General features: G+C 44.5%; 2 protein-coding genes across 5 annotated transcripts; both read right to left on the reverse strand.

Moving 5' to 3' along the window:
• Positions 1-82: 82 nt before the first annotated feature.
• LOC129179556 (gastrula zinc finger protein XlCGF57.1-like) lies at positions 83-5618 on the reverse strand. 3 transcript variants are annotated; one of them, XM_054772941.1, is made up of 2 exons: positions 5372-5618; positions 83-3608 (listed from the first exon to the last, which is right to left on the reverse strand). In XM_054772941.1, exons 1-2 carry the CDS (start codon positions 5538-5540, stop codon positions 2122-2124), a joined length of 1656 nt encoding a protein of 551 aa, XP_054628916.1. In that variant the 5' UTR covers positions 5541-5618; the 3' UTR covers positions 83-2121. The 3 variants fall into 3 exon arrangements, 2 of the variants coding, with proteins under 2 accessions (XP_054628916.1, XP_054628917.1); XM_054772942.1 differs by lacking the exon at positions 5372-5618 and adding an exon at positions 5098-5237; XR_008569991.1 differs by having other exon boundaries at positions 3478-3608; positions 5347-5618.
• A 1478-nt stretch (positions 5619-7096) lies between these two features.
• LOC129179562 (zinc finger protein OZF-like) lies at positions 7097-11817 on the reverse strand. Of its 2 annotated transcripts, XM_054772957.1 has the most exons (3): positions 11316-11814; positions 9016-9477; positions 7097-7570 (listed from the first exon to the last, which is right to left on the reverse strand). In XM_054772957.1, exons 1-3 carry the CDS (start codon positions 11497-11499, stop codon positions 7521-7523), a joined length of 696 nt encoding a protein of 231 aa, XP_054628932.1. In that variant the 5' UTR covers positions 11500-11814; the 3' UTR covers positions 7097-7520. The 2 variants fall into 2 exon arrangements, with proteins under 2 accessions (XP_054628932.1, XP_054628931.1); XM_054772956.1 differs by having other exon boundaries at positions 7097-9477; positions 11316-11817.
• Between the last annotated feature and the right edge of the window lie 135 nt (positions 11818-11952).

Consider the following 11952-nt stretch of genomic DNA (forward strand, 5'->3'; position numbering starts at 1 on the left):
GCTGCCATCTTGCGGCGGTGTTGAACGACTGCTCAAGATGAGAGGACAAGAACCAAGAGGTGAGCGGCAAAATTGTCTTTATTACACAAAATGTGTGCGGCACAAACACCAAATGTGATTCACATTTACATTAGATACACCAACAGCGGAATAAATGTTTGACAGTGAACAGTTGCACCACCACAGGAATTCTGGGCCCCACGAAAGGAAAAACCATCAGATTGGGCCCCAATTGGCAGCTGTGGCCGCTACATCTCCAGGACTGACCCTTAAAAGCTATTCTTATGATACTTGACCCGAACGTAATGCAGTGATGAATGAGTGAATGATGCAGTACGTTAATGAGTAATTTATTTTTACAGCAAAATAACAGACTAACAAACAAAAAGTAATGTGGCACAGTCGGGGATCGAACGGGGGCTGTTTGCCTTGGCAGGTTGAAAAATTGATTTTAGCAGTATTGAGATTTCCTTTCAGGCTACATTAAAAAACCTGACAGGTCCTTCTGAAGAGTAAATGACCCCAGGGCCTTACCAAGAGCAACAAACCAAAGTCGAGAGCAAGCATCTTGAAAGTGGAGGACTCAGCGTTGGGGACGATATAAATCAGGTTACGCTACTGTGCTCGATCTGCATGTAATAGGGCCGTCTCTACACGGCAGCTTGCGAAAACCTGGGTGAGTTCCCCTTGCCCCGACTCAGAGGTCTCACCCTCATACGGGAGAGATTTCACCCCTCAAACAGAGCAGTCATGCCGGGAGGTGCGCATGCTTGAAACAGAAGAAGTGTGGTCTTGGACATGTTTATGAGGACCGGATTGTATTTTAGGACTGTACTGAAATAGAATCAGCACCTTCAAGTCCGAGTCCATGGTTCTCGCTTGGAAAAGGGTGAAGCTCCATCTCCGGGCCGGAGATGAGATCCTGCCCCAAGTGGAGGAGTTTAAGTACCTCGGGGTCTTGTTCACGGAACGCGAGATCAGCAGGTGGATCGGTGCGACGTCTGCAGTGATGCGGCTTCTGCATCGGTTCGTTGTGGTGAAGAGGGAGCTGAGCCGGAAGGCAAAGCTCTCAATTTATGGGTCGATCTACGTCCCTACCCTCACCTGTGGTCATGAGCTTTGGGTAGCGACAGAAAGGACAAGATGGCGGGTACAAGCGGCCGAAATGAGTTTTCTCCGTAGGGTGGTTGAGCTCTCCCTTAGAGATAATGTGGAGAAGCACTGTCATCCGGGAGAATCTCAGAGTAGAAGAGCGTAGCCAGATGAGGTGGTTCGGTCATCTGGTCAGGGTGCCTCCCGGACGCCTCCCTGGGGACGTGTCCAGAGCACGTCTGACCTGTAGGAGGCCTCGGGGAACACCCGGGACACATTGGAGAGACTATGTCTCTCAACTGGCCTGGGAACGCCTTGGGATCCGCCGGCAGGAGCTGGACGAAGTAGCCGGGGAGAGGGAAGTCTGTGCTTCCCCGCTTAGGCTGCCGAACTCGGATAGCACCATCAGTGGTGTGTGTGCTAAATGCAGGACCTAACCATTTCATACAGTTATGGGGGTCAATATTGAGGTTTACTTTTTGGCTCAATGTAGATTTAACTTTTACTGCCAAAAACAAAGATTGTTTTTGATTGTTTGATGAATATATTGGAAAAAAAAACAACCAGATAGGCGATAGCCTTCGCGTACACCGTGATGTTGAACAATCCTCATTTTCAGGTCATTTGAACTGTTTTTGAGGACCACATGTTGCCTGCCTTCACCAACTTGCAACGAACCACCTTGATACCTTTGATTAAATGATCGGATGAATCTGTCTATGAAATTCAAGGCTCAGTGAGCACACAAAACCCATTTTGTGTTCCAGTTAGCCAGCGCTAGGTAGGTAGAGGTATTCAAATCAACACAATGACAGGGGTGGCCAAATTTCTGCACCTGTCTAATTTTGTTTAGATGCATACTACTGTGTCCATCCGTTAAGTGATATATCAAAATGAAACAATAGATCCAAATACGCATTGATTTATTCATGGAAATGATGGAAATTGTAAGGGGTGCCCATGATCCGTTATCTTACACACAGCACATCATCACGCTCTCAGTAGCTTCTCTCGTGCGACATTAAACCTTTATTCTCTGTCGTGTGTCAGCAAGTGTGCCGCCAAGCTTTTCTCATAAGAATAAGTCTTACCACAAACCGAGCAGCTCAGTTTTTCGCCCGTGTGTCCCCTCATGTGTCGAGTGAAATTCCTCTTACAAGAAAAGCTGTCCCCACAAAGCGAGCACATAAAAGGTTTTTCTCCCGTGTGTGTCCTCTCGTGTGACAGCATGTGCGCCTTCTGGTTAAACGTTTTTGCGCAGAGCGAGCAACTGTAGGGTCTTTCTCTGGTGTGCGTCCGCATGTGCACGTTCAAATTGCTCTTATTGGAAAAGCTGTCGCAGCAAACCGAGCAGCTGAAAGGTTTTTCGCCCGTGTGCGTTCTTCTGTGTTTAATCAAGATGTCCTTTCGAGCAAATTTTTTGCCACAGACCAAGCAACTGAAGGATTTTTCTCCCGTGTGTCCCTGCGTGTGTCGAGTCAAATGCCACTGGTGAGAAAAACTTTCACCGCAAATTGAACAACTGAAAGGTTTTTCTCCTGTGTGTGTCCTCATGTGTGATACCATACTTACCTTGTAAAGGTAGTTTTTACCACAAATCGAACAACTGAACGGTTTTTCCGATGCGTGCGTTCCCATGTGTGACAGCATGTTCACCTTGTGAGTGAATCTTTTATCACAAACTGAGCAACTAAAAGGTTTTTCCCCCGTGTGCGTCCTCATGTGCGACAGCATGTTTACCTTGTGAGTGAAGCTTTTACCGCAAACTGAGCAATTGAAAGGTTTTTCTCTGGTGTGCGTCCTCATGTGTAAGCTCAAATTGCACCTCTGAGAAAATATTTTACCACAAATCAAGCAACTGAAAGGCTTTTCTCCTGTGTGAGTTCTTATGTGCGACACCATATTTGACTTTTGCGAGAATGTTTTCTCACAAAATGAACAACTGAAAGGTTTTTCTCCCGTGTGCGTTCTCATGTGCTCCGTCAAAATGTAATTTTCCGCAAATTTATGACCACAAACTGAGCAAACAAAGGGTTTTTCTCCAGTGTGTGTCCGCATGTGGCGACTGAAATCACAATTATAAGAAAAGCTTTTATCGCACACGGTGCAGGTAAACCGTTCTTTACCCGTTTTCTTAGCAGGGTGTTTATTGTCACTTTGAGTACCTTCACAGTCTGTATCGCCGCTCAAATGTCCTCGGGCGTCGTCCCCGTCTTCAGCCTCAGGGGAGTGTGACGTCTCGTCGCTATCGGACAGTGGCGCCAAGAGGTTGTCTGCTTCGTCGTCTTCAGTCTTCACAGAGACAACAGTCAGGTCGGCTTCCTCCAGTCTGAGAAGACGCTCTCCCTCCTCCTCCTCTTTAACGTGGGAGGGATGGGGATTCTCTTCCTCCTTAACGTGGGCGGGATGGGGATCCTCTTCCTCCTTAACGTGGGGATCCTCCTGCTCTAAAGTGGAGCTCCCCCACTTCAGCTGAGGGGGACGTTCTTCCTGGCAAACAGTCAACTGCTGGACGTCTGCAGGACACAAACACACTGAATTGTAAAGTAAATAATAAAAAACAGTGAGCAATATTGCTGATGATCGTTGGATGGATTGATCTGTTTAACACGCGTACAGTGTAAGACAGTGTTCCTTTCATTGTACAAGAGCACAAGTAGGCGAGGTTTAGGCCCCGTTTTAAGCGTACGCAACCTTTCTAAGCGAAACCCCTGAGTATTGACGAGTGGTGCAGTCCCGGATCTGCAAAACTGGACCCGCGCAAGACTCTGGACTTTAGTGGCTTATTGCAGTACAGGTAATATGAGGCTGTTCACACTGACAAAGGCTGAAAGAACCCCAAATTTATTGTATCAAATAATATATTACATAGGATACAGTATTGATTTTAACTGGTGATAGCAAACATTCTGGCTCTTGGACAAATGTAGTCGATGATGCTGCCATCGCAAGTAAAGCACGCTCAGGCCCGAATAATAACGGTTTTACGACCCTGGAACGTATTCATTCTGTTTCCACTTTTTCTCGTGGAAACGCGTCGCAACCACGTCGTTATGACAGAGACAACTTTTAAAGGATGCCGCACGTGGAGGATGAATGTTTGCCGCAGTCGCCGCCCCCCACAGTGAACATATCGCTGTGAAAAGGAGTTTATATAACATATACAATGGTCTGTCGTACTTTAAAACGCCAGCAAAAATATTATGAATATTTATTTTCCACAATATGTTCACTTGATTCCCATAACATTATAACTTTTTCCACAACCTGGTATTCCAAAAATTACAACTTTATTTTGTTTTGTTTCCCATAATATAACAACTTAAAAAACACACACGTAATGGATGCCAGCCTGTGAGGCTGCGCAAGTGTACGTTGGTAAAACCTCACTCCCTCTACCTTGAGAGCTGCGCTGAACACGCGGTCGACAGTCCCGGCTTTTTGGCCGTGTGGTCAGCGCTCTCGTCTCCCATTGCGAAGGTGCTGTGGATGAGCCCCAGTGCAGGCAGTGCGAAACAGGGCGGGTTACACACACACATTTTTTTTCAACTGTATGCGACTAAAATGACATTTCTACTCATACTATTTAATATTTAGACTTTATTCTTGTAAAATGATTAGATTTTTCCATTCTTGCTGCAGGCTCCCGCCCTTTGAAACACAGGCTAAGAAGTGATATATATAAACATATATGTATTTCAAGAAAAAAAAGAAAATAAATAAATGCTGTCATGCTGAGAAACGTCTGGGAGCCGCACACCGGATGCGGTCATCATAAGAGCCACATGTGGCTACCGAGCTTATCCCTCACATTCATCGTTTATATGTATTTGTGTGCATTTGGAATTGTTTCCCGCATGTAAAAGTGTTAAACTATAAAAACGCGTTTTGTGTTTGCATTTTTGTCTTTCTGGAAGGGATTAAATGAATTTATGTTATTTCTTAGGGGGATTGATTCAGTTAGCGTCCATTTTGGGACGAGTCCGAACACCAAGCCGTTCCTACTTTCTTTTTCCGTCAGCTCTGCAAGTGGCCTCCGCATGGCGTCATATGAAGAGTCCAGGGGAAGTCAACGAGGACAACTCAAACTGCTGTTGGAACGCAGCCTGAATCAGTTGGCCAATGGGTGGCCTCCAAAGGAACCTCCAGAGAGCATTAGCATTAGCATTAGCAACATGACACACCTGAACTCCAGGAGTCTCAGCAGCCTGCTTGTTGTGAAATAGGAACAAGTGGTGTTCTGACATTACTCACGGCATAAAGCATGTTTAAAGCGCACCTTCGACGGTCTTGCGCACAGCTTCCAGTTGTTGTCGTTGTCGCTGGTTCTCCTCTCTTACTCGAGAAAGCTCCTCCTCGTACGACATTATCGTTCTTTCAAACAGGCCGAATATGTCATCGGCTGCTTGCATCAATCGTTCCCTGATAAACTCTCTGTTGAACAACATTTTTAATGTTGTTTTTCGCGACTCAGTCCACCGAGCGGTTTGTCTTTTCGGGGTCGCCTTGCTAACTTCCGCCTTTACTTCTTCGATTGCTTTTTTGTGGCGGGGAAAAAATCCATGGCGTTACACTGCTGTCACCTTGCGGCGGTACGAAAGACCGCTTAAGGCGAACGCTGACGAAGACAGACGAGCTGAATGGAACGAGCTGCAATTATTTGTTTGTTTAGTGAGGCTTCTGTGTTCCGAATCCGTTGCTGTGTTTGTAAACATGGTGCATTTTCCCCTCGGTTCGATTCCCTTTTCATGCGGGTAAAAATCCGAGCCACTCCGGACGCGTCACACGACACACGTGACGCACGTTCCCTTCTCTTATTGGACATCAGAATGTAAACAGGAAGAAAATTGCTGTCAGGGCCATTGAATGAAACGGCGCTATACCCCCAAATTAGTGTTTGTCCCGCTTAAATAGTATACGTCACTGTTAATAGGCAAGATTAAGAGGCGCCCCTGATATTGGTTCTCAGCGAACTTTCGCCTTTTTCGCTTGTGATAACAATGTTAACATTAATAATGTTTATTTTAACATAGTAGCATTTTCCGCCAGTATTAACATACGCATACACTTAGCGCCACCTTGCCAGGTGTTGCATGGCAGTGATAGTTACGACAGATTAGCCTCCTAGCGAGCACGTCAGCTAGGTATTAGCACTGCATTAGCGGCCACCAGGACGAGGCTGGCTACTGTGGGGCTTATTAGCAGGAGAAATGTGAACTGACTTACTGCCACCTTGGCACGCGTTTCCACAGTCCAACGTCTTGTGGGTTTGTGACTTTTTAGTTCAATCTGCGGAGCAGTATGGAAACATCTGTCCCACAAAGTTTGCTGATCATCTGACAAGAGCAAAAGCCTTCAACACAACACAAGCGGGCATAATAACAACCAACATGAATTCACAGAGAACTGGAGTATGATAACTGGGGGAGGATTGTAGTGAAGGAGAACTTCCGGGTAGGACTGTCTGGTTTAGATGCCACTATTGTCACGACTGCTGTAATATAAAAATAAAACATCAGGTCCCTTATAAAGTGCTGAAGTTAACACATAAAAAACAGTAATGCAAGCGTTGAACACTGAACCCGCTGAGGTCCGGTGAGCTCCGTTTATACCAACACAATTGTTTTGCCATCGTTTGCTAAATTGCTAACGTTAGCTGGTTGGCTAAACTTGAGCTGCGTCGGAGGTAAGCAAGCTCCTTTTTACGGAGAAGGTATATCGCTCCACCTTTAATCAACGTGGGTGTTTCTCAAATGTAAATTTGCCATTCACTGGACCGACAACGCTCACATGCTCTGCCGTTTTCACGTCTCCTCTCTGCTACTCACCGCCCCTCGCCTTGCCCTCCCAACGACACTGGGGCACCATTTAAAATTAAAAATGGAATTAAACTGGCTTTCTACAATTATGAAACGTTTTGCCACGGAACGTAAACAATCAGACCAATCATATGCAACGTTGCCTACGTCAGAAAAAGACAAACCTTTGATGTTTTCAGGTTAATTTCAGTTTATTAGAGTAAAATTTAAAAAAATGCCACAACATAAACATATATTTAGGAGTAATAATAATAACAATAACAGTAATATAGCTACTGTTGTTAGCGGCACACTAACTTTCAAACACACAGCAGATCACCACTTCCTGGGTGACTTCTCACGTGTGACACGACACAACTGCGATTTAACAATCTTTTAGCACAAACTGGACAGAAAAACAATAATTCTCAAAAGCGTTCTTACTCACGTCTGCCGTAAACTGAGCAACAAAAGGGTTTTTCTCCTGTGCGTTCTTTGGTGTCTAATCAAAAATACATTTAAAAAGCAAAACCTCTACCACACTCAAATACAAGTTGTATGTCGGCACTGTTTATTAGCGGCACTTTAGCTTCAAAGCCCTGGCAGATGGCTGTCGCAGCAAGACCAAAGTTAGTTGTATCTACCGTCGCCACAATTTGAGTTGCCCCGGAGCACATCACCTGCCAGAGAGAAGCAAAAAGTGACTTAAATTGTCATTTATGCAGTGGTACCTTGGCATACAAGTCTCTCGGCTGATTTTTTGCTTTGAACTGAGAGCTAAAATTTGGGTTACTGCTATTTAATGGCAGGCATAGCCGAGGACAGCTATTTGGGGGCTTGTGTCGATGTGGCCACGATGTTAGACAAGAATTGGTGTAGATAGCATTAGCAGCGGGCTAGCTGCTCACCGGGAAACATTTTCAACACATCAGCAAAACAGAGTTAGATCATAGCATCTAATTGATCTTATTGATGATGTACCCTTAAAACTACGACGGGAACAACATCAAATTAAGAGAACAAAATGAATACAGAGCCACCATCGACCAGTATGAGCCTGGACTTTGAGCATGACACAAATATGCACATGAGCACTCAAGGTGCGTTCAAGGACCGTCAAACATAGTGAACAATTTGCTGCTCGCATTAAACATGCGAAAACTGTGGGCTTTCTAACTGTAGAGTATTTTTTACTATTCCCAAAATTGATATCGTTGGAGTTGCGTATCGAATCGTTTACCACAAAGAGATTTACATCCCTACTTATCACAGATAAAAGCCTATTTATACATGTGGTTAATTATGAGTTAACTATGGACAAAATGTGATTAATCGTGATTACATTTTTTAATCAGTTGACAGCCCTAGTTTGGTTATCCTGTGTGATTACGCATGTGATCCACCAAAGCGTCGTGCTGAGTGAACGCTTTGGCACAAAAAGAACAGGAAAATGTTTTTTCTTCCGCGTGTGTTCTCGTGTGTTTCACCATGTTTGACTTCTGAGAGAATCTCTCCCCGCAGACTGAACAACTGAAAGGTTTTTCTCCCGTGTGCGTTCGCATGTGTTTCATCATATTTGACTTTTGAGAGAATCGCTCGGCGCAAACGGGACAACCGAAAGGCTTCTCCCCCGTGTGCGTTCGCACATGTTTCACCAAGTTTGACTTTTGAGAGAATCTTTCCCCGCAGACTGAACAGCTGAAAGGTTTTTCCACCGTGTGCGTTCTGAGATGCACGTTCATGTTATTCTTGCAAGAAAAGCTTTTCCCGCAAAATGAGCAACAGAAGGGTTTTTCTCCGGTGTGCGTCCTTATGTGTCTATTCAAGCTGTTCCTCTGAGCAAACGTGTCGCCACACACCGAGCAACTAAAAGGTTTTTCTCCCGTGTGCGTTCTCATGTGTCTGGTCAAAGTGGAACTCTGCACAAATTTGTCACCGCAAACTGAGCATCTGAAAGGTTTTTCTCCAGTGTGCGTTCTCATGTGTGACAGCGCGTGCGTCTGTTGTGAGAATCTTTGACCGCAAACTGAACAACCAAAGGTTTTTTCTCCTGTGTGTGTCCTGATGTGTCGAGTCAGATAGCGCTTTTTAGAAAAGCTTTTATCACAAACTGAGCATGTCAAACCTTTCTTTCCTGTCTTCTTTTTAGAGCATTCCGGGCGTTTGTTGCCAGCGTTAGTCCTCATGTCACCTTCACAGTCTGTATCGCTGCTCGCGGATTCGCGGGTGTCGTCCCCGTCTTCATCGTCAACCTCGTCACTGTCTGATAGCGGAGCTAAGAGCTTGTCTAGTTGTGATCCTCCACGGCGGTCTCTGTCGACTTCTGGAGGCTCCGCCTCTCCGTTCTCCTCACCCGGACTGTGGTGAAACCGTGAGGACTCGGGCGATTTGTCTTCACGGTCTTCGGTCTTCACAGAGACGACGGTCAGTGGCAGCTTGGTGAGATCAGCCTCGTCCGGGCCGAGAAGACACTCTCCTTCCTGAGTGATCCAGAGTTCCTCCTCTTCCTCTTTAACATGGGGGGGCTGGGGATCCTCCTGCGGCTGAGGGGCACATTCTTCTCGGAGACCAATCAGCTGCTGGACACCTGCAGGACAAAAGCAACACAAAACATACAAAATTTCACGTGTTAAATATTGCATACGGTAGTCCATCCAAAACAACATTCAAAGTCGGAAATTTGAAATCATATCAATATTTTATCCTATCACAATTATCAGTGTTAGAGTTAAGTGTTGTTTTAGGACATTGGACCATCATAAAGTGTCATCACACAGCAGTGGTCATAGACCTGCACAAGGGTGGCATGGATCCTTCTCACTCACTGGTTTGGGTCAAATATCCAGTTGTGTTATGATGCTCACTGCCATGCTTACCAATGCATTTTGGGACACTGACGTGGGGGTAAGGGCCTAAGACACAGAGTGAACGGAGGGCTCTTCCATCCGAGAAGACTGCAGGCTGTCACAAAATTCAAAGGAAGGGTGCTCAGAGACATCCTCTCTGCAGTTGATTGTGCTTTGAATGCCTGTACTGAGGCGTAAAGTCAGGCTAGCATGAACAAGTGTTCCCCTCGGCCTCACAATCAGCACTAAGAAGACTGAAGTAATGCATACTACATACTAGGATAAACCCATGCCACCGGATATGCAGTGTGACAAGCGAACGTTTCGGTATCGGTAAGAATCAGCCGTAAATCTTTGGCTCAGGGGCTGGGAACCTTCTTGGCTAGGAGAGCCATGAATGCCACAAATTTTAATATGTATTTCCGTGAGAGCCATATCATATTTTTTAACAGAGAATACAACTAAATTCATGCATTTTAAAGCAAGACCGACAATTCTACAATATAATACGTCTCTGAATTGGATGGGTTAAAATGCATAAGAGAGTTTTATAGTGTGAATCTTATTTTTAACGCTGATTTCTGTCATGTTTTACTTTAAAATGTCAGCGGAAAAAAATGCTATTTGTTTTTGTTATTTTATGACTTTATTCCCACAATATTTTTATTTTATTCCCATAATATTATAACTTTTCCCCCAACCTAATATTCCAAAAATTACAACTTTATTTTGTTTTTTTTCTCTTCTCGTATTTATGACTACATCCTCGTGACATTATAACCGTTTCTGCATTTTCCACAAATTACTTTATTGTTTTGTTTCTCATATTACTACTTTTACATCTGCTTTCTTTGTGCTACTAGAACAGGGGTCACCAACGTGGTGCCCGCGGGCACCGGGTAGCCCCCACAACCACGAGGTGCCCTCAAGCCTGCTTTTCATTCAGGTTTTCAGTTAATAATGTGAGAACAGTAGAAAGAAAAGTATTCTGAAACATAAAATGTGCGTAGTGGATACCAGCATTTTGTGAATGTTTTGGTAAAACAAGCATATTTGCTTTGTTTGGGTTGAAATAAGCTATGAAAATCATTTCTACGAAAATGAGTAGTTCGTGGCCATTTTCATTTTCTAAAAGTAACTCTCGCAATAAAAAACGTTGGTGACCCCTGTACTAGAATGACATATTTTCTTCATAATATTACAATGTTATTCTCGTAAATCTTTTTTTGTTAGATTACAACTTTTTTTCTTTGTATTTTGACTGTAGATTTCTGCTGATGTTTCCATTTTTGCTGTTTTCTTGTTAAATTGTATTTTCAGAAAGTACCCGGACCACACTTTGAACACCCTTGTTGTAACGCAATACATGTAGATGTGCTAAGAAGTTACATATATTTCAAGAAAAACTCAATTATAAATAAATGTTATCATGTTAAGAAACGGCTGCGAGCCAGAGGCGGTCATCAAAAGAGCCACGTCTGGCTCCCCAGCCATACGGTCCCTGCCCTTGATGTAGGAGACCGTGTTCAACCACTGTGTATTGTAATCAATGTTATGTTTAGTAAACATGTAAACATACCTTCGACGAGGAGAAGATTGCGACTCTTGCTAAGAGCTTCCAGTTGTTGCCGTTGCCGCTCGTTCTCCTCTCTTAATCGAGAGAGTTCTTCCTTGTAGGACGCCATCGTTCTTTCAAACAGGCCGAAAATTTCATCGGCAGCCACCATCAGTCGCTGCCTTACAAAGTCTTTTGTACACAGCATTTTTAAGGTTAAGATTAAGATTAAACCCAGTCCACCAGGCGCCTTGACTTTCGTCCTCTGCGGACTTCCGCCTTTTTCGTCATCTATGGCGGCTTTACGGCAGCTAAAGCGTCCATCGCGTCATACCGCCGCCATCTTGCGGCGGTGTCGAAGACGGCTCAAGACTACCCCCAAAGTCGTATTTATTGCAAAGAATGTGTGTGTGGTACGTTGTAAAATAGCTGTCCCTCAATGTATTTGGAATAATACCGTATGTGCAAGTCATTATCTGTTCAGCCTATGGTCAGCAGGTGGCGCATTGTTACGGCCTTCCAAATGGGAGAGGAACTGTGACCAAACCACCGAAGAAGAGTCGTGAACAGAACAGGGAAGGAACGAGATGTGACGCAACAGTTTCCCTGACCTGTTTTTTTTTTTTTACTATGCTAACAGGTCAAATATGAACAGCAAACA

This window comes from Dunckerocampus dactyliophorus, chromosome 4, assembly GCF_027744805.1.
Source record: "Dunckerocampus dactyliophorus isolate RoL2022-P2 chromosome 4, RoL_Ddac_1.1, whole genome shotgun sequence".
Lineage (NCBI taxonomy): Eukaryota > Metazoa > Chordata > Actinopteri > Syngnathiformes > Syngnathidae > Dunckerocampus > Dunckerocampus dactyliophorus.